This window comes from Coregonus clupeaformis, unplaced genomic scaffold (genome assembly GCF_020615455.1).
Source record: "Coregonus clupeaformis isolate EN_2021a unplaced genomic scaffold, ASM2061545v1 scaf1408, whole genome shotgun sequence".
NCBI classification, from domain to species: Eukaryota; Metazoa; Chordata; class Actinopteri; order Salmoniformes; family Salmonidae; genus Coregonus; species Coregonus clupeaformis.
This window is the reverse complement of record NW_025534862.1, coordinates 1-22,065: the sequence shown is the minus strand read 5'-3', so window position 1 is coordinate 22,065 and position 22,065 is coordinate 1. Positions and strand designations below refer to the sequence as shown.

General features: G+C 47.8%; 1 protein-coding gene, 1 long non-coding RNA gene and 2 pseudogenes across 2 annotated transcripts in view; 3 read left to right on the top strand and 1 right to left on the bottom strand.

The window, feature by feature from the left end:
• LOC121561495 (nuclear pore complex protein Nup107-like) overlaps positions 1-15,631 on the bottom strand; it is a 34,670-nt gene extending 19,039 nt beyond the window's left edge. Inside the window, 14 exon segments of the mRNA XM_045218164.1 lie at positions 847-913; positions 915-957; positions 2,270-2,462; positions 2,615-2,709; positions 3,035-3,104; positions 7,049-7,097; positions 8,932-9,077; positions 9,308-9,447; positions 10,509-10,599; positions 10,805-10,918; positions 11,064-11,142; positions 11,257-11,283; positions 13,663-13,724; positions 15,605-15,631. Of these exon segments, the coding sequence (XP_045074099.1) occupies positions 847-913; positions 915-957; positions 2,270-2,462; positions 2,615-2,709; positions 3,035-3,104; positions 7,049-7,097; positions 8,932-9,077; positions 9,308-9,447; positions 10,509-10,599; positions 10,805-10,918; positions 11,064-11,142; positions 11,257-11,283; positions 13,663-13,724; positions 15,605-15,631 (1,203 nt within the window).
• An 840-nt stretch (positions 15,632-16,471) lies between these two features.
• On the top strand, positions 16,472-16,785 carry LOC123486987. Its single transcript, XR_006659575.1, has 2 exons — positions 16,472-16,550; positions 16,720-16,785. It is a non-coding gene; the product is annotated as an uncharacterized LOC123486987 (long non-coding RNA).
• A 1,866-nt stretch (positions 16,786-18,651) lies between these two features.
• Positions 18,652-18,770, top strand: LOC121557541 (annotated as a pseudogene).
• A 266-nt stretch (positions 18,771-19,036) lies between these two features.
• On the top strand, positions 19,037-19,155 carry LOC121557542 (annotated as a pseudogene).
• The last annotated feature ends 2,910 nt before the right edge of the window (positions 19,156-22,065 follow it).

Genomic DNA, 22,065 nt, shown 5'->3' with positions numbered 1-22,065 from the left:
AGGTACAGGGTTAACATGACCACATGGTCCTCCTGGGGGGTAGGGAGGTACAGGGTTAACATGACCACATGGTCCTCCTGGGGGTAGGGAGGTACAGGGTTAACATGACCACATGGTCCTCCTGGGGGGTAGGGAGGTACAGGGTTAACATGACCACATGGTCCTCCTGGGGGGTAGGGAGGTACAGGGTTAACATGACCACATGGTCCTCCTGGGGGTAGGGAGGTACAGGGTTAACATGACCACATGGTCCTCCTGGGGGGTAGGGAGGTACAGGGTTAACATGACCACATGGTCCTCCTGGGGGGTAGGGAGGTACAGGGTTAACATGACCACATGGTCCTCCTGGGGGGTAGGGAGGTACAGGGTTAACATGACCACATGGTCCTCCTGGGGGGTAGGGAGGTACAGGGTTAACATGACCACATGGTCCTCCTGGGGGGGTAGGGAGGTACAGGGTTAACATGACCACATGGTCCTCCTGGGGGGGTAGGGAGGTACAGGGTTAACATGACCACATGGTCCTCCTGGGGGGTAGGGAGGTACAGGGTTAACATGACCACATGGTCCTCCTGGGGGGTAGGGAGGTACAGGGTTAACATGACCACATGGTCCTCCGGGGGTAGGGAGGTACAGGGTTAACATGACCACATGGTCCTCCTGGGGGGTAGGGAGGTACAGGGTTAACATGACCACATGGTCCTCCTGGGGGGGGTAGGGAGGTACAGGGTTAACATGACCACATGGTCCTCCTGGGGGGGGTAGGGAGGTACAGGGTTAACATGACCACATGGTGTTGGTGTTTCTCCTTCGTAGCGGTGAGGTGCCAGTGTGTGTGTTTCGTACCACTGAGGTGCCAGTGTCCAGTGCAGGGGTGAGGTCATGATGAGCGAACTCCTCAGTGTCTCTCTCTGATGTTCTCCATCACCATCTTAGTGACCGCTGCCACGTCCAGACCTGACCACAACACAACAGTTAGATACCTGTACCTTTGAAAAGGCGCAATATGCAGAAATCGCTCCGCCATTTCCTGGATGCTAAAATTCTAATAGTTTGCCTAATTTCAGTTTATATGACAAAACAAGCCAGTATAGTGTAGAGAACCATTGTACCATCTACGGGGAGCATAGAAAAAGCGCACATAGAAGATCTCTACCGCTTCTTAGACTTGCTTTCAATGAGAACGACAGATCTATAACTCAGATTTCTATGTGCATTTGGTCAGGTTGCACAAACATTTACATATTGCAAGTTTAACAGACATTGTTTTTTTTCCCCACCTTCCTACAGTCCATAGCTGCAGAAAAGCGAAAGTCTGCATGGTCAATTTTATCATATGTACGAACCTAATTTAATTGCCGGTTGTCGAATCTCAGATGCATGTCAGACTGACTGTAGCTTTAGACCAGGGGGCCCATTCCATCCCCGCTGGAGATTTGAGTATTTAGTATGTGTATTAATTTATCTTCTATGTATTTTTTATTTGCTTTTTGGGGAGATAAACAATCTTAAAATCGACATTGAAATTACTAAAACCTAATCAAAACTGTGTAGAAATGATAATGAACCTACAGTTACAGTCTCTTCACTGTGTCCAGCTTGATAACAGTCATTTATAGTCTCTTCACTGTGTCCAGCTTGATAACAGTCATTTATAGTCTCTTCACTCTGTCCAGCTTGATAACAGTCATTTATAGTCTCTTCACTCTGTCCAGCTTGATAACAGTCATTTATAGTCTCTTCACTCTGTCCAGCTTGATAACAGTCATTTATAGTCTCTTCACTGTGTCCAGCTTGATAACAGTCATTTATAGTCTCTTCACTGTGTCCAGCTTGATAACAGTCATTTATAGTCTCTTCACTGTGTCCAGCTTGATAACAGTCATTTATAGTCTCTTCACTCTGTCCAGCTTGATAACAGTCATTTATAGTCTCTTCACTGTGTCCAGCTTGATAACAGTCATTTATAGTCTCTTCACTGTGTCCAGCTTGATAACAGTCATTTATAGTCTCTTCACTCTGTCCAGCTTGATAACAGTCATCGAACCAAAAGCTAGACAGTCGGGAAGCATCGGAAATTCCAGAAGTGATGATAGAGGACTTCTTTCCAGCAAATTTAAATGGCGAGGAAATATAATACATTTTAAGTGCGGTCCTCTGGACCTCTGTGAAGACCAAATGTGGCCCGCGGGGAAAGAATGTGTTTGACACCCCTGCTTTAGACTAAAGGAACCCCCCCACCCATCCCAGCAACCTCTGTGTGAGACACTGACCTGCCTCCTGGCCAGCTCCAGACAGCGTTGTCTCTGGTTAGCCTCAGTGACCTCCTCTAGGAAGTGAGCGTACTGGGCGGTGGCAATGTCTGACGGCAGGTGACTGACATAGAAGGCGATCAGATCCACCTGCTTCTCCCTCATCAACAGAGAGACGTAGGCCTTCAGGACATCCACCGACACCTCCTCCTGATTAGGGGAGAACATGAGTGGAGGGATTAGGGCGTAGGGGGGAACGGATATGTGGAAGGTGGAAGGTGGTGTGTGTGAGGAATGGTTGATGTTTATATAGGTGTATGACAGCAAAAGTGTGTTTCTCTCTCTCTGTGTGTAGATGATACCTTGAGCTGCATGCCCAGGCTACGGTAGAACAGCAACAGGTGAGAGGGCAGAGCTGGACTCCTGGTCAACCAGTTACTGAACTCCTCCAGGAGACCTGACACACAAAATACTGTTTTATACTGGGACCATTTCATAAAGCAGTAACATACCTGCAGTAACCAGAACCACAAAGTCCAACTGGATACTGACTGACTACCTCATGACTTTTGTCTGTCTGTACAGTCTTTCCATAGGCTGACACAGACATGGCCATGGATTTAAAGTAACAGTCCAGTGAAAATCTTCATTGGCTGCTTTTTAACATAATTAAACAATAGTAAGGAAAACTATTTCACTCACATTGTAATTAATTATAGGTCATATTTCATAAATATGTGGAAACACTAAAACCGTTACTTTAAGGTTATTAACAGACTCACCATCCAGGTCTCCCAGGATGACTAACTTCTGGATGATGTGGTAATGTTCTTTAGTCTCCTCCAGGACTTTCTGTGGAGAAGAAGGAAGGAGACATTCAGGGTCTTTCACAGGACTATGGGAGTCCGTAAGACTGGTCGGATGTACATAGCTAGCAGACTGGTCTGATGTACACTACCGGTCAAAAGTTTGGGGTCACTTAGAAATGTCCTTGTTTTCGAAAGAAAAGCAAATTTGTTGTCCATTAAAATAACATTAAATTGATCAGAAATACAGTGTAGACATTGTTAATGTTGTAAATGGCTATTGTAGCTGGAAACGGCTGATTTTTAATGGAATATCTACATAGGCCTACAGAGGCCCATTGTCAGCAACCATCAGTCCTGTGTTCTAATTGCACGTTGTGTTTGCTAATCCAAGTTTATCATTTTAGAAAGGCTAACTGATCATTAGAAAACCCTTTTGCAAAAAAAGCTGGCCTTGAGACTAGTTGAGTATCTGGAGCGTCACCAATTGTGGGTTCGATTACAGGCTCAAAATGGCCAGAAACAAATAACTTTCTTCTGAAACTCGTCAGTCTATTCTTGTTCTGAGAAATTATGGCTATTCCATGGGAGAAATTGCCAAGAAACTGAAGATCTCGTACGACGCTGTGTACTACTCCCTTCACCGGGATGCTGACCTAGGCAGAGTTGAAAAGAAAAAGCCATATCTTAATCTTATCTTTTTATTGGCCAGTCTGAAATATGGCTTTTTCTTTGCATCTCTGCCTAGAAGGTCAGCATCCTGGAGTCGCCTCTTCACTGTTGACGTTGAGACTGGTGTTTTGCAGGTACTATTTAATGAAGTTGCCAGTTGAGGACCTGTGAGGCATCTGTTTCTCAAACTAGACACTAATGTATTTGTCCTCTTGCTCAGTTGTGCACCGGGGCCTCCCACTCCTCTTTCTATTCTGGTTAGAGACAGTTTGTGCTGTTCTGTGAAGAGAGTAGTACACAGCGTTGTACAAGATCTTCAGTTTCTTGGCAATTTCTCGCATGGAATAGCCTTCATTTCTCAGAACAAGAATAGACTGACGAGTTTCAGAAGAAAGTTATTTGTTTCTGGCCATTTTGAGCATGTAATCGAACCCACAATTGCTGATTCTCCAGATACTCAACTAGTCTCAAGAAGGCCAGTTTTATTGCTTCTTTAAATCAGCACAACATTTTTCAGCTATGCTAACATAATTGCAAAAGGGTTTTCTAATGATCAATTAGCCTTTTAAAATGATAAACTTGGATTAGCAAACACAACGTGCCATTGGAACGCAGGACTGATGGTTGCTGATAATGGGCCTCTGTACGCCTATGTAGATATTCCATTAAAAAAATAAAAATCAGCCTTTTCCAGCTACAATAGCCATTTACAACATTAACAATGTCTACACTGTATTTCTGATCAAGTAAGTTATTTTAAAAAGGGACAAAAAAAAAATGCTTTTCTTTCGAAAACAAGGACATTTCTAAGTGACCCCAAACTTTTGAACGGTAGTGTACATAGCTAGTAGACTGGTCTGATGTACACACATAGCTAGCAGACTGGTCTGATGTACACAGCTAGCAGACTGGTCTGATGTACACACATAGCTAGCAGACTGGTCTGATGTACACACATAGCTAGCAGACTGGTCTGATGTACACACATAGCTAGCAGACTGGTCTGATGTACACACATAGCTAGCAGACTGGTCTGATGTACACACATAGCTAGCAGACTGGTCTGATGTACACACATAGCTAGCAGACTGGTCTGATGTACACACATAGCTAGCAGACTGGTCTGATGTACACACATAGCTAGCAGACTGGTCTGATGTACACACATAGCTAGCAGACTGGTCTGATGTACACACATAGCTAGCAGACTGGTCTGATGTACACACACATAGCTAGCAGACTGGTCTGATGTACACACACATAGCTAGCAGACTGGTCTGATGTACACACATAGCTAGCAGACTGGTCTGATGTACACACATAGCTAGCAGACTGGTCTGATGTACACACATAGCTAGCAGACTGGTCTGATGTACACACAATAGCTAGCAGACTGGTCTGATGTACACACACATAGCTAGCAGACTGGTCTGATGTACACACACATAGCTAGCAGACTGGTCTGATGTACACACATAGCTAGCAGACTGTCTGATGTACACACATAGCTAGCAGACTGGTCTGATGTACACACACATAGCTAGCAGACTGGTCTGATGTACACACACATAGCTAGCAGACTGGTCTGATGTACACACATAGCTAGCAGACTGGTCTGATGTACACACATAGCTAGCAGACTGGTCTGATGTACACACATAGCTAGCAGACTGGTCTGATGTACACACATAGCTAGCAGACTGGTCTGATGTACACACATAGCTAGCAGACTGGTCTGATGTACACACATAGCTAGCAGACTGGTCTGATGTACACACATAGCTAGCAGACTGGTCTGATGTACACACATAGCTAGCAGACTGGTCTGATGTACACACATAGCTAGCAGACTGGTCTGATGTACACACATAGCTAGCAGACTGGTCTGATGTACACACATAGCTAGCAGACTGGTCTGATGTACACACATAGCTAGCAGACTGGTCTGATGTACACACATAGCTAGCAGACTGGTCTGATGTACACACATAGCTAGCAGACTGGTCTGATGTACACACATAGCTAGCAGACTGGTCTGATGTACACACATAGCTAGCAGACTGGTCTGATGTACACACATAGCTAGCAGACTGGTCTGATGTACACACATAGCTAGCAGACTGGTCTGATGTACACACATAGCTAGCAGACTGGTCTGATGTACACACATAGCTAGCAGACTGGTCTGATGTACACACATAGCTAGCAGACTGGTCTGATGTACACACATAGCTAGCAGACTGGTCTGATGTACACACACATAGCTAGCAGACTGGTCTGATGTACACACATAGCTAGCAGACTGGTCTGATGTACACACATAGCTAGCAGACTGGTCTGATGTACACACATAGCTAGCAGACTGGTCTGATGTACACACATAGCTAGCAGACTGGTCTGATGTACACACATAGCTAGCAGACTGGTCTGATGTACACACATAGCTAGCAGACTGGTCTGATGTACACACATAGCTAGCAGACTGGTCTGATGTACACACACATAGCTAGCAGACTGGTCTGATGTACACACACATAGCTAGCAGACTGGTCTGATGTACACACATAGCTAGCAGACTGGTCTGATGTACACACATAGCTAGCAGACTGGTCTGATGTACACACATAACAAGCAGACTGGTCTGATGTACACACATAGCTAGCAGACTGGTCTGATGTACACACATAGCTAGCAGACTGTCTGATGTACACACATAGCTAGCAGACTGGTCTGATGTACACACATAGCTAGCAGACTGGTCTGATGTACACACATAGCTAGCAGACTGGTCTGATGTACACACATAGCTAGCAGACTGGTCTGATGTACACACATAGCTAGCAGACTGGTCTGATGTACACACATAGCTAGCAGACTGGTCTGATGTACACACATAGCTAGCAGACTGGTCTGATGTACACACATAGCTAGCAGACTGGTCTGATGTACACACACATAGCTAGCAGACTGGTCTGATGTACACACATAGCTAGCAGACTGGTCTGATGTACACACATAGCTAGCAGACTGGTCTGATGTACACACATAGCTAGCAGACTGGTCTGATGTACACACACAGCTAGCAGACTGGTCTGATGTACACACACAGCTAGCAGACTGGTCTGATGTACACACATAGCTAGCAGACTGGTCTGATGTACACACATAGCTAGCAGACTGGTCTGATGTACACACATAGCTAGCAGACTGGTCTGATGTACACACATAGCTAGCAGACTGGTCTGATGTACACAGCTAGCAGACTGGTCTGATGTACACACATAGCTAGTTTGACAGAGCAGACAAACATATGCTCACCTTTGACTCTGTTGCTAACAGCTCCTCAAACACCTTCTCTAGTGTCCAGCTGGAGTGAAAAGGGAGAAATATTACCATTTGCATTTAGAAATATAAGCTGATGCACTGAGGAAGGTTAGGGTCCTGATACCCAGCCCTCCGCTGCCTCTACTAGAGGATGGGGATCTTACTGGCCTCCAGGTATTATCTACTAGAGGATGTACAGTGGGGAAAAAAAGTATTTAGTCAGCCACCAATTGTGCAAGTTCTCCCACTTAAAAAGATGAGAGAGGCCTGTAATTTTCATCATAGGTACACGTCAACTATGACAGACAAATTGAGAAAAAAATATCCAGAAAATCACATTGTATGATTTTTAATGAATTTATTTGTAAATTATAGTGGAAAATAAGTATTTGGTCACCTACAAACAAGCAAGATTTCTGGCTCTCACAGACCTGTAACTTCTTATTTAAGAGGCTCCTCTGTCCTCCACTCGTTACCTGTATTAATGGCACCTGTTTGAACTTGTTATCAGTATAAAAGACACCTGTCCACAACCTCAAACAGTCACACTCCAAACTCCACTACAGCCAAGACCAAAGAGCTGTCAAAGGACACCAGAAACAAAATTGTAGACCTGCACCAGGCTGGGAAGACTAAATCTGCAATAGGTAAGCAGCTTGGTTTGAAGAAATCAACTGTGGGAGCAATTATTAGGAAATGGAAGACATACAAGACCACTGATAATCTCCCTCGATCTGCGGCTCCACGCAAGATCTCACCCCGTGGGGTCAAAATGATCACAAGAACGGTGAGCAAAAATCCCAGAACCACACGGGGGGGACCTAGTGAATGACCTGCAGAGAGCTGGGACCAAAGTAACAAAGCCTACCATCAGTAACACACTACGCCGCCAGGGACTCAAATCCTGCAGTGCTAGATGTGTCCCCCCTGCTTAAGCCAGTACATGTCCAGGCCCGTCTGAAGTTTGCTAGAGTGCATTTGGATGATCCAGAAGAGGATTGGGAGAATGTCATATGGTCAGATGAAACCAAAATAGAACTTTTTGGTAAAAACTCAACTCATCGTATTTGGAGGACAAAGAATGCTGAGTTGCATCCAAAGAACACCATACCTACTGTGAAGCATGGTGGTGGAAACATCATGCTTTGGGGCTGTTTTTCTGCAAAGGGACCAGGACGACTGATCCGTGTAAAGGAAAGAATGAATGGGGCCATGTATCGTGAGATTTTGAGTGAAAACCTCCTTCCATCAGCAAGGGCATTGAAGATGAAACGTGGCTAGGTCTTTAAGCATGACAATGATCCCAAACACACCGCCCGGGCAACGAAGGAGTGGCTTCGTAAGAAGCATTTCAAGGTCCTGGAGTGGCCTAGCCAGTCTCCAGATCTCAACCCCATAGAAAATCTTTGGAGGGAGTTGAAAGTCCATGTTGCCCAGCGACAGCCCCAAAACATCACTGCTCTAGAGGAGATCTGCATGGAGGAATGGGCCAAAATACCAGCAACAGTGTGTGAAAACCTTGTGAAGTCTTACAGAAAACATTTGACCTGTGTCATTGCCAACAAAGGGTATATAACAAAGTATTGAGAAACTTTTGTTATTGACCAAATACTTATTTTCCACCATAATTTGCAATTAAATTCATTAAAAATCCTACAATGTGATTTTCAGGATATTTTTTTCTAATTTTGTCTGTCATAGTTGACGTGTACCTATGATGAAAATTACAGGCCTCTCTCATCTTTTTAAGTGGGAGAACTTGCACAATTGGTGGCTGACTAAATACTTTTTTCCCCCACTGTATTCTCTAGGCAGGGCTGCCCACTAAAGGATATTGTCCCTGGGTAAGGCTACCTACTAGAGGCTGGGGATCTTACTTGGCCTCCAGGTATTCTTGTGGCAGCTCCTCCAGCTCCTCGCTGCCCATTCCTGAGGACCTGACCTCCTGTTCCACCAGAGAGTCTACCAGGACCCTGAAGTAGGCCCACACACTGTCCTCCCACGACTCACACACTGGGAGCAGCTAGAGGAGAGAGAGAGAGAGACATATCAGTCCATCACCAGTCGAGGATAGTCCTGGCCATTACCAGTCGAGGATAGTCCTCTCTTATGTGAACATTGCTGTTATAGGTTTACTTTCACAAGGCGTTTCACCTTTCCCTGAGACACACCACCCTCCTCCACCTGACACCACCCTCCTCCACCTGACACCACCCAGAGAGGGGGCTTAGGGAGATACACCACACTACATACCCGTTTGAGGTTCCCACTCAGAGCAGCGTAGATGGCTCTCTCATATCTGCTGACGTGTTCGTCGTCAGCCATCCTCCAGCAGCACACCTTCCATAAACAGCGGTGAGGGTTCCCCTCCACTGGTAGCAGCTCTGCACCGCCTGGACTCACACACCCCTCAGTTCCATTCCAGACCATACATAGGGACCTGCGTTTAGGGCTGTTATGGGGACCGGATTACCGCCACAAGTCATGACCGCAGTCACATTTCACGTGAGTGTTTTTAGTCACGGTAATTAGGCTTCTCCAAGCTCTGATGCTGCTGCTGGTCATTAGTAGCCTACCAAACTTGCTAACAACCTGGTCCTCAGCACTCTATTGTCCCTCTAATCACTCTGACATTAATGCAAATGTAATCGAAAATCTAATCAAACACTTCATGAGAGCCCATGAGCTCACGTTGCTCAACATTTCTATAGGCAATTGCGTGAGAAAACATAGTGATGGCCTCTATTAAAAAGAGGAGGATCCCATCAGCTTTCTATAGGCTAGGCCTACTATATTTATTTCTCAACTTTCCTAATATTAAGCACATGGCTTCTCTTTACAACAGGAGTATAGCCTACCTGGCTGGCATGAAACTGAACCACTGGAAAATGATTTATTTTGCCGCATGTGCACACTCCCTCAAATCGTTTGGAGAAAATATCCTCTCTATTCTATTCAGCTTTGTTCAATTGTATTCTTCATTACTATAAAATAATATAAAATAATGCCACAGGATTTCTAAGCAGATCTTGTCTGCTAAATGAACTAGTGTAGCCCACAGCCATATGGCATAGCCAGATCAGGGCATAACATAAGGACGACTCAGAGTATGCTATTCTGTTCTTCTGAAATAGACTACATTTTCTTCATATCATGCTTCTTTAGACCTGTCTAAAATAAATAATGGATTTATTGTGACGGTGTAGGCTATATTACATGGATTTAGTAGACTTTTTTTAAATATAGATGTTCCAAAAGGTCTGCATCAATGGCTTGTAGGCTATGAATGTTAGCCAGGAGATGCTAAACATTTGTATGTTAATTAAAACAGTCAATTACCGTGAGACCGGCAGTTATTTGCTTGACAATCACCGGCTGACAAAATGTCATGACCGCCACAGCCCTACTTGTGTTAAACATCTGTTGGGGTGAGAGTGTAAGGTTGAGAACTGACCTCCGTTGATGTTGGGGTCGTGGTAAAGCTTCCACCCCTCCAGAGTAGCAGCCCTCCATGCCTGTCCACAGCGCTTACAAAGCCTCTGGGCCTACACACAAACACGTCATTGAGACTAGAAATCAGCTCAGTATACCCTCCCGTCCACCAGGTGGCGCCGTACTGAGATCTGTCTCAAATAACACCCTATTACCTGTATAGTGCAGTACTTTTGACCAGAGCCAAGAGGTCTCTGGTCAGAAGTAGTGCACTACACAGGGAATAGGGTGTTATTTGGGAGGCGGCCGGTGTCTCACCTCGTCAGTCATGCCCGCTCTGAGGAGGGTGAACAGGTACTTCAGCAGCCTGGCGTCATTCTCTCTGTCCAGGTCTGCCAGGGGACGCTTCTGTCTGATGGGGGCGTCAGGGTCCTAAAGACAGACAGAGTTAGTTTACGTTCAAAGTAAACAACGTATTCCCTATCATGGCACAAGAGCATGTGTCTGTAGGAGAGGGAGTGTGTGAGAGTGTGTGGGAGTGTGTGTGTATGTATGAGAGCTAGATAGTCCCTCCTACCAGCTCAGTAACCAGGGGAACATTGAAGCCTGTGCTGGATGCGTTTCTCCTCTGTTTCAGAGCATGAAGGGTATTCTCCCTGAAAGTCAAACACACAGAATATTAGCCAAGTCACACGGGGTCTTCCTAAACTACATACAACACTGAGAAAACACGGAAGTGCTTGTCTCTCAAAATGACTCCAGCTACTTACCAGTACACAGACTTGGCGTAGTATTCATTTACATTTTACATTTTAGTCATTTAGCAGACGCTCTTATCCAGAGCGACTTACAGGAGCAATTGGGGTTAAGTGCCTTGCTCAAGGGCACATTAACGTCATTTAGCAGACGCTCTTAGCCAGAGCGTACTCACAAATTGGTGCGTTTACCCTATAGCCAGTGGGATAACCACTTTACAATTTGGGGGGTAGAAGGGATTACTTTATCCTATCCCAGGTATTCCTTAAAGAGGTGGGGTTTCAAATGTCTCCGGAAGGTGGTGAGTGACTCCGCTGTGGGGTGGGGGGTAGAAGGATTACTTTATCCTATCCCAGGTATTCCTTAAAGAGGTGGGGTTTCAAATGTCTCCGGAAGGTGGTGAGCGACTCCGCTGTGTGTGTGGGGGGGTGGGGAGGGGGTAGAAGGATTACTTTATCCTATCCCAGGTATTCCTTAAAGAGGTGGGGTTTCAAATGTCTCCGGAAGGTGGTGAGTGACTCCGCTGTGGGGTGGGGGGGTAGAAGGATTACTTTATCCTATCCCAGGTATTCCTTAAAGAGGTGGGGTTTCAGATGTCTCCGGAAGGTGGTGAGCGACTCCGCTGTGTGTGGGGGGGTGGGGGGTAGAAGGATTACTTTATCCTATCCCAGGTATTCCTTAAAGAGGTGGGGTTTCAAATGTCTCCGGAAGGGGGTGAGCGACTCCGCTGTGTGTGTGGGGGTAGAAGGATTGCTTTATCCTATCCCAGGTATTCCTTAAAGAGGTGGGGTTTCAAATGTCTCCGGAAGGTGGTGAGTGACTCCGCTGTCCTGGCGTCGTGAGGGGAGCTTGTTCCACCATTGGGGTGCCAGAGCAGCGAACAGTTTTGCCTGGGCTGAGCGGGAACTATGCTTCCGCAGAGGAAGGGAGCCAGCAGGCCAGAGGTGGATGAACGCAATGCCCTCGTTTGGGTGTAGGGACTGATCAGAGCCTGAAGGTACAGAGGTGCCGTTCCCTCACTGCTCCATAGGCAAGCACCATGGTCTTGTAGCGGATGCGAGCTTCAACTGGAAGCCAGTGGAGTGTGCGGAGGAGGGGGGTGACGTGAGAGAACTTGGGAAGGTTGAACACCAGACGGGCTGCGGCATTCTGGATGAGTTGTAGGGGTTTAATGGCACAGGCAGGGAGGCCAGCCAACAGCGAGTTGCAATAGTCCAGACGGGAGATGACAAGTGCCTGGATTAGGACCTGTGCCGCTTCCTGTGTAAGGCAGGGTCGTACTCTCCGAATGTTGTAGAGCATGAACCTGCAGGATCGGGTCACCGCCTTGATGTTGGCGGAGAAACGACAGGGTGTTGTCCAGGGTCACGCCTAGGCTCTTCGCACTCTGGGAGGAGGACACAGCGGAGTTGTCAACCGTGATGGCGAGATCATGGAACGGGCAGTCCTTCCCCGGGAGGAAGAGCAGCTCCGTCTTGCCAGGGTTCAGCTTGAGGTGGTGATCCGTCATCCATACTGATATGTCTGCCAGACATGCAGAGATGCGATTCGCCACCTGGTTATCAGAAGGGGGAAAGGAGAAGATTAGTTGTGTATCGTCAGCGTAGCAATGATATGAAAGGCCATGTGAGGATATGACAGAGCCAAGTGACTTGGTGTATAGGAGAAAAGGAGAGGGCCTAGAACTGAGCCCTGGGGGACACCAGTGGTGAGAGCACGTGGTGCGGAGACAACTTCTCGCCACGCCACTTGGTAGGAGCGACCGGTCAGGTAGGACGCAATCCAGGGAGTGAGCCGCGCCGGAAATGCCCAGCTCGGAGAGGGTGGAGAGGAGGATCTGATGGTTCACAGTATCAAAGGCAGCAGACAGGTCTAGAAGGACAAGAGCAGAGGAGAGAGAGTTAGCTTTAGCAGTACGGAGAGTCTCCGTGACACAGAGAAGAGCAGTCTCAGTTGAATGACCAGTCCTGAAACCTGATTGGTTTGGATCAAGAAGGTCATTCTGAGAGAGATAGCAAGAGAGTTGGCTAAAGACGGCACGCTCAATAGTTTTGGACAGAAAAGAAAGAAGGGATACTGGTCTGTAGTTGTTGACATCAGAGGGATCGAGTGTTGGTTTTTTGAGAAGGGGAGCAACTCTCGCTCTCTTGAAGACGGAAGGGACATGGCCAGCGGTCAAGGATGAGTTGATCAGCGAGGTGAGGTAGGGGAGAAGGTCACCGGAGATGGTCTGGAGAAGGGAGGAGGGGATGGGGTCAAGCGGGCAGGTTGTTGGGCGGCCTGCAGTCACAAGTCGCAGGATTTTATCTGGAGAGAGAGGGGAGAAAGAAGTCAAAGCATAGGGTAGGGCAGTGTGAGCAGGACCAGCAGTGTCATTAGACTTAACAAACGAGGATCGGATGTCGTCAACCTTCTATTCAATGTTGTCAGAGAAGTCCCCGATTTCATCTTTGGCGATACTCTCCAACCAATCCACTACCAGCTAAGAGAGAGAGGAAGTGAAACCATAATGTAAGACTGTACAATGTCTCTATTACAACCATCCATCAGACTAAACAGGACGCCAAGGATTTACTCCAGATACCAGACCAGGCCCAAATCCCTGTCATTCACATGAAGAGAAGACACCGATACAGGGGGACGCAGGTCCGGGTGCCTTGTGAGAATTAGTCGGCGAGTGGGTAACCCGCCTCTACCATCCGTCCTATTGGCCAACGTGCAATCATTGGAGAATAAACCGGATGAGCTCCGTTCAAGACTATCCTACCAACGGGACATTAAAAAACGGTAATATCTTATGTTTCACCGAGTCGTGGATGAACGACGACATGGATAATATACAGTTGGCTGGGTTTTCTGTGCATCGGCAAGACAGAACAGCTGCCTCTGGTAAGACAAGGGGTGGCGGTCTGTGTCTATTTGTCAATCGAATATTAAAGAAGTCTTGAGGTTTTGCTGGCCTGAGAAAGTACCTCGTGATAAGCTGTAGACCACACTATTTACCAAGAGAGTTTTCATAGCTGTCTATTTACCACCACAAACCGATGCTGGCACTAAGACCGCACTCAACGAGCTGTATAAAGCCATAAGCAAACAAGAAAAATGCCCATCCAGAAATGGCACTCCTAGTGGCCGGGGACTTGAATGCAGGGAAACTTAAATCCGTTTTACCTCATGTCTACCAGCATGTCACATGTGCAACCAGAGGGAAAAAAAAAAAAAAAAACTCTAGACCACCTTTACTCCACACACAGAGACATGTACAAAGCTCTCGCACGTGCGGGGTGCTCGCACAGGACGTACCGGACTATGCCGGACCACTCGTGGCACAGTGCGCAGCTCCGCATACCGCGGAACCTGCCCAGTCTCATGCTGCCATGCCTGAGTACGGGAGTTGGCTCTGCTCTCCATCCAGGCTCCGCCAACCTGCCTTCTGGCCCCCAAAACCCGGTGGCCTCCTCTCCTTATATCCCAATTCGCCCTCTGGCAGTCTCCTGCTGCCCAGTCGCCCATGCCGTGTGCCCCCCCCTAAAAAATTATTGGGGGTGCCTCTCGCCTGTCCGACCACGGCCCGGTTGACGCCGCTTCTCCACTCCTGCCTGGGTCTCCCCCTTCATCGCCTTCCGGTACCGGACGGCCTCCTCCTCGGTAATCTGCCCCCAACCGAGGAGGACATCCACAAGAGTCACCTCCTGCGTGTGTTCCTGGACACGCTGCTTGGTCTTGGTATGGTGGGTTTTTCTGTCACGATCGTCTGGGTAAGGAGTAGTAGACCAAGGCGCAGCGTGTGAAATAAACATGACTTTATTTAATTAAAGTTTCTAAATATAAACAAAACACGATTCGTGAAGTCCACGGTTAAAACATACCGACACGGAACAAAAACCCACAACACCCAAGGGAAAACATACAGATTAAATATGGCTCCCAATCAGAGACAACCAGCCGACAGCTGACACTCGTTGCCTCTGATTGGGAGTCACACAGGCAAACATAGAAACAGAACAACTTAGAATACCCAACATAGAAAATGAACACATAGAATGCACACACCCTGGCTCAACATATAGAGTCCCAGAGCCAGGGTGTGACAAATACGCGCATTCACACTGCTGCAGACACAACAGCCTTTGAATATCAAATTGAAACGCTTTTGATGGTGAGATTACACCTTCCAAGATAAATGGTAGACCTTTGACCAATCGCGTTATAGGAAACACAATCCCGCCTTCTTTTTGCCTTACTACCCAATCAAATTTAAATTATAGTCAATTGGGAAGTGATGCGTTGATTCTGGCACACCTGGCTGCTGGGTGATTGAGATATTAAGTGATGTCACATAAGAGCTAACATGCTGACTACCCGGGCATGCGCGTCCGCGTGCCGCATCGCGCACATGTTGATTTTGTCCATCCACACCAGACGCGGTCAGGACACGCAGGTTGAAGTATCAAAACTAATTTGAGGACAGGTCGAAACCCAAATGAAACATTCATGGACATTTAGCTAGCTAGCTTGCTGTTGCTGCTATTTTGTCCTGGGATATAAACATTGGGTTGTTATTTTACCTGAAATGTACAAGGTCCTTTTTGTTGCTGGATCTTTGTAGAATTTTGACCCATGTTGAGTGACACAAAATCATGTGTTCTCTACTCCAACAATCAATCCACAGATAAAAGGGGAAACCTAGTTAGTTTCTAGTAATTTCTCCTTGTTCGGTCTTCTTCTGTGGATTTTCTATGGCTGTTGGCAACCAACTTTAAGGTGCATTACTGCAACCGACTGGACTGGAGTGTGGACCTCGTTCATCTTTCAATCACCCACGTGGATATATGCCCCTTAAAATGGGAGAGGCGGGACTTGCGGCACGTCAAGCCTCTAAAATAGAAGCAAGTTCTATTTTAGCGCCTAAAATAGAAGCAAGTTCTATTTTAGCGCCTGGCTACGCAAACGATCGTTGACGCGCGCAAGCAGTTTGGATGAAATAATTGAATAACATGCATGTGTACATTTATTTTGCAACGCTCGCGCACGCAACGCGGCCAGTGTGGTCAGCATGTAAGCCTCTACAGAAGTTATCTTCTGTATTACGTTGTGGTTAGAACACTGCATCTCCCCATTCAATCCAATCCATAATGATAAAATGTGTTAAGGCTACATATTGTAGTGTCATTACTTCAGGATTAGTGAAGCAAAGTGTTGATTATAAAAAAAAAAAACATTGTTTATAGCACCACACTGCCGACCATTATGACTTATCAAATGATGAGGATGAGCATGGGAACAAAGATGGCACCAAATCATACAGGTAGATTACAGGCTTTGTGCTTACATACTTTTACTCCTTAACTCTCACCATTTGCTACGCAAGTTAACCCTGTATTTTATTCCCCCATTCAACATATCCTCATCTAAACAGCATATCTCTGTTTCTCTCCATTTCCACCATTTACCTTTCTCTCTTACCCATCCTCCAGGTGCCGGATGTGTGCGGTGACGTTCTTCAGCAAGTCGGACATGCAGATCCATGCCAAGTCTCACACGGAGGCCAAGCCGCACAAGTGTCCCCACTGCTCCATATCGTTCGCCAACTCCAGCTACCTGTCCCAGCATATCCGCATCCACAGCGATGCCAAGCCCTACACCTGCTCCTTCTGCCAGAAAACATTCAGGCAGCTCAGTCACTTACAGCAGCACCACAGGTAAACACTACTAAACAGGGACAGTGGGCAGTCTCATCAGCACACACCCTCTCTGTAGTCTCGTCAGCACACACCCTCTCTGTAGTCTCGTCATCACACACCCTCTCTGTAGTCACGTCAGCACACACCCTCTCTGTAGTCTCGTCAGCACACACCCTCTCTGCAGTCTCGTCAGCACACACCCTCTCTGTAGTCTCGTCAGCACACACCCTCTCTGTAGTCACGTCAGCACACACCCTCTCTGTAGTCTCGTCAGCACACACCCTCTCTGTAGTCTCGTCAGCACACACCCTCTCTGTAGTCTCGTCAGCACACACCCTCTCTGTAGTCACGTCAGCACACACCCTCTCTGTAGTCACGTCAGCACACACCCTCTCTGCAGTCTCGTCAGCACACACCCTCTCTGTAGTCACGTCAGCACACACCCTCCTGTAGTCTCGTCAGCACACACCCTCTCTGTAGTCACGTCAGCACACACCCTCTCTGTAGTCTCGTCACCACACACCCTCTCTGTAGTCACGTCAGCACACACCCTCTCTGTAGTCTCGTCAGCACACACCCTCTCTGTAGTCACGTCAGCACACACCCTCTCTGTAGTCTCGTCACCACACACCCTCTCTGTAGTCACGTCAGCACACACCCTCTCTGCAGTCTCGTCAGCACACACCCTCTCTGTAGTCTCGTCAGCACACACCCTCTCTGTAGTCACGTCAGCACACACCCTCTCTGTAGTCTCGTCAGCACACACCCTCTCTGTAGTCTCGTCAGCACACACCCTCTCTGTAGTCTCGTCCAGCACACACCCTCTCTGTAGTCACGTCAGCACACACCCTCTCTGTAGTCACGTCAGCACACACCCTCTCTGTAGTCACGTCAGCACACACCCTCTCTGTAGTCTCGTCAGCACACACCCTCGCTGCAGTCTCGTCAGCACACACCCTCTCTGTAGTCACGTCAGCACACACCCTCTCTGCAGTCTCGTCAGCACACACCCTCTCTGTAGTCACGTCAGCACACACCCTCTCTGTAGTCTCGTCAGCACACACCCTCTCTGCAGTCTCGTCAGCACACACCCTCTCTGTAGTCTCGTCAGCACACACCCTCTCTGTAGTCTCGTCAGCACACACCCTCTCTGTAGTCACGTCAGCACACACCCTCTCTGTAGTCACGTCAGCACACACCCTCTCTGTAGTCACGTCAGCACACACCCTCTCTGCAGTCTCGTCAGCACACACCCTCTCTGCAGTCTCGTCAGCACACACCCTCTCTGTAGTCTCGTCAGCACACACCCTCTCTGTAGTCACGTCAGCACACACCCTCTCTGTTTCCATCTACTCCTTTCACTCATTGTCTCTCACACTCTTATCTTCTTGCTCAATTTCAAAACGACCCTAATCCCCACAGACTTCTTTAATTAAAAGTCTCATTAAAGTTTGGCTACATTTTCTGGTGAATCCCTCATGTCAGCATCGGTTTGGACATGAGGCTGTATATCCCAATAATATCCTGTATTTTTATTGGACTAAATGCAGTTTGTATGTGCTGTCCTAACCTGATCAAATTAAATAATAGACAGTGCGTTTCCCTGAAAATATAGGCAGTACATTCAGCCTTTGTTTTTCGTCTGTTCATTAAGTTGCACGGAAATACGAATCGCTGATACATTTTGTTAATGTCTTTATATAGTGTACCAAGAGTTGTTCCTGCGCTTACGGCCATACCAGCCTGAATATGCCTGATCTCGTCTGATCTCGGAAGCTAAGCAGGATCGGGTCTGTTTAGTACTTGGATGGGAGACAGCCTGGGAATGCCAGGGGCTGTAAGCTTTTGTTCCACTAGAGAGTACTCTTGTGTCATGGAGCAACTGCCTTTTATTTATCACCCTAACAATATCATGTATTTTATTGGATTAAATGCAGTTTGTATGTGCTGCCCTGCCCTGATCAAATTAAATATTAGACAGTGCGTTTCCCTCAAATATAGGCAGTACATTCAGCCTTTGTTTTTAGTCGGTTCATTAAGTTGCACGGAAATACGAATACTGATACATTTTGTTCATGTCTTTATATAGTGTACCAAGAGTTGGTCTCTCGCTTACGGCCATACCAGCCTGAATACGCCAGATCTCGTCTGATCTTGGAAGCTAAGCAGGAACGGGACTGGTTAGTACTTGGATGGGAGACCGCCTGGGAATACCAGGTGCTGTAAGCTTTTTGTTCCACTAGAGAGTGCTCTTGTGTCATGGAGCAACTGCCTTTTATTTATCACCCTAATAATATCATGTATTTTTATTGGACTAAATGCAGTTTGTATGTGCTGCCCTGCCCTGCCCTGATCAAATTAAATAATAGACAGTGCGTTTCCCTCAAAATATATGTGTCATGGAGCAACTGCCTTTTATTTAACACCCTAATAATATCATGTATTTTTATTGGACTAAATGCAGTATGTATGTGCTGCCCTGCCCTGCCCTGATCAATTTAAATAATAGACAGTGCGTTTCCCTCAAAATATATGTGTCATGGAGCAACTGCCTTTTATTTATCACCCTAATAATATCATGTATTTTTATTGGACTAAATGCAGTTTGTATGTGCTGCCCTGCCCTGCCTTGATCAAATTAAATAATAGCCAGTGCGTTTCCTCAAAACATAGGCAGTACATTCAGCCTTTGTTTTTAGTCGGTTCATTAAGCTGCACGGAAATACAAATCACTGATACATTATGTTCATTTCTTAATATAGAGTACCAAGAGTTGATTCCCAGCTTACACCCCCATACCAGCCTGAATACACCCGTTCTATATCGTGGAGCTCCACCCCATAGGGGGAGCTCTGCTCCTAGTGGTTTACCCTCTGCCCCTAACGCAGCAGCAGCCTGAGACAAAATTATGCACACACCTACAGCCAATAGGAGTACAGGTGTCCCTATAAGAGGATGCCTCCCCTCAATCAGCCTCCCTTTTCTTCAGCGACTGGATGACTAGACTGAAGAGCCAAGAAGAGACGAAGCACGAAGACTCAGGACGAGAGAAAATAACGCCGTTGATATTCCAGTCATCAACGTCGTCTAAATGAGCACACCGGGAGATTTTCCACCCCCAAAAGCTCTTTTCAGAGCTCAGTGCAGATGCACTTCCATGGCGGCCGGTGACCACCACGACCTATGTTTTGTGTGTTTGGGATCCCAGCATGCCAAGGAAGGCGTCTGCAGTCCCCCTAATTGCGCCTCCTGCGCCCTCCTTTCTTTAAAGGAGAGGAAGCAGCGTTGGGCGTTTTTCAGGGAGGACATCCCCTTGAGGACGTGCTGTCGATACTAGCCTCTGCTTCAGAGGCGTCGTCCGACGGCGCAGACTCGGGGGAAGATAGGGACTTTGAGGAGGGGTCTGGCATTCCAATGGAACAGTCGGACCCCGTCCCTCATACTTTCAAGCCCCCCTTTCCTTTGGAGAGCGAGAGGGCTTGTAGTCCCTATAGCGAAGGGGATACGAGCTCTGAGTGATCAGAAGCTCTCTCTTTCGCTGCAGCCTCTCTGAGATCGGATTTTCCGGGTCTCATTGAGAGAGCTGCTCAACGGCTGGTAATAAGGCTGCCCCCTCTTCCCTCCGCACCGGAGGTTGATATGATGAGGGCGGTCCTTATTCCAGGCCAAGGAAGGCGGCAGAGCCAGTGGCTCCTGCCATGCCTTCTTTGGCTAGGTACGTTGAGGGCTCGTGGGAGGCACCTTTAGCGGCGCATTCGCCTGTAAAAGCGTATCTCCCATTCACGAGAGTGGAAGGAAGGTTTCAGGGTCAGGGAATCCCCAGGTTAGAGAGCGCCATGGCGGCGTATCTCGTACCGGGTTCGAGCCCCTGGCCCTCTTCCAAAAAGGCCACGTTGCCATCCCAGAAGGACCAACTCACAGCGTCGCTGTTAGAGAAGTCTTTTGGGTTGGGAGCCCAAGCTGTAGCAGCATTTAATAACATTGCCCTCTTGGCGGCCTCTCTGTCCCGTTTAACCATGGGTAAGACAGAGATGGCACCGGAGGAGGTGGAGGAGGCGTCCAGAATTTCTGGCGCCATACTCCACCTGACACAGGCGTCCGCAGTCTGCGCGGGGAGTTCCATGGCCACTTCGGTGGTCGGGGAACGACACCTCTGGTTGTCATTGACATCCATGAAAGAGGCAGACAGGACGTCTCTCTTGAACGCCCCCCTCTGACGTCGGCATCTTTGGGGTCGCAGTCAAAGAGGCGACGGTGCGTTTTTCTAAGTTAGAGGAGGAGAAGAAGCAGTTGGCCAAGCACCTGCCGTTGGCAGGACGACTCGGCCCCCCTCCTCCCCAAAGGCCATCTACCTCCGCCCTCTAAGTAGACCGGGTCTACGACGAGGCGGCGATCGGCGTCATCCGGCGGCCACGAGCAGCAAGGGAACGGGCCCGGCCCTCCCAGCAGCTACGGTAGCCCCACTACAGCCGGCGAGGAGGTGACGAGGACGCCGACCTGGCCCTCCAAGGGAGGCAAGAGGAGGCGTACGTGACGGGACGCGGGGGAGAGGATGGAGGACGCATCGATGGTGTCGAACGTGCCCACTGTTCCCCCCCACCCTTCGGTTGAAGGGATGGGTGTTGATGTTAATGCCTTTGTTGATGTGTTTAATAAAGAGTTGGCTCCACCTGACTTTGTCAAAAAAGAGCCTCTTTTCCTTAATACGTCCGAGAGCGTTCAAATCTCACCCTCTCTTCCTTACCACTCGAAGAGCCGTTCAGCCCACCGAGGGTGCGTTGCTGAACAGGCACTAAGAGTAGGTATCCAGAAGACCTCAATCAGGTCGTCACATCACACTTCACGTATAAGAAGTGCTTTACATAGAAGGCAGCAGTCCCGGTCAGATTCTGACATGAGGACGCAGCCTCTATTTGGGGATGGCGCACTAGCACAGACTAAGGTCTCCACTAGTACGGAGCCAGACCCATGCTGCGTTCACGGAGGGCCCGATACCGCGGTCACCAAGGTGCCCAGGAGTATCGGCGCCCCAGGCATTGTAACACAGCAGCTATCTGGGGACGGCGCATTATCGCAGACCAAGGTCTCGGTTAATGCGATTCAGACCCATGCTACGTTCACGGAGGGCAGGATTACTAG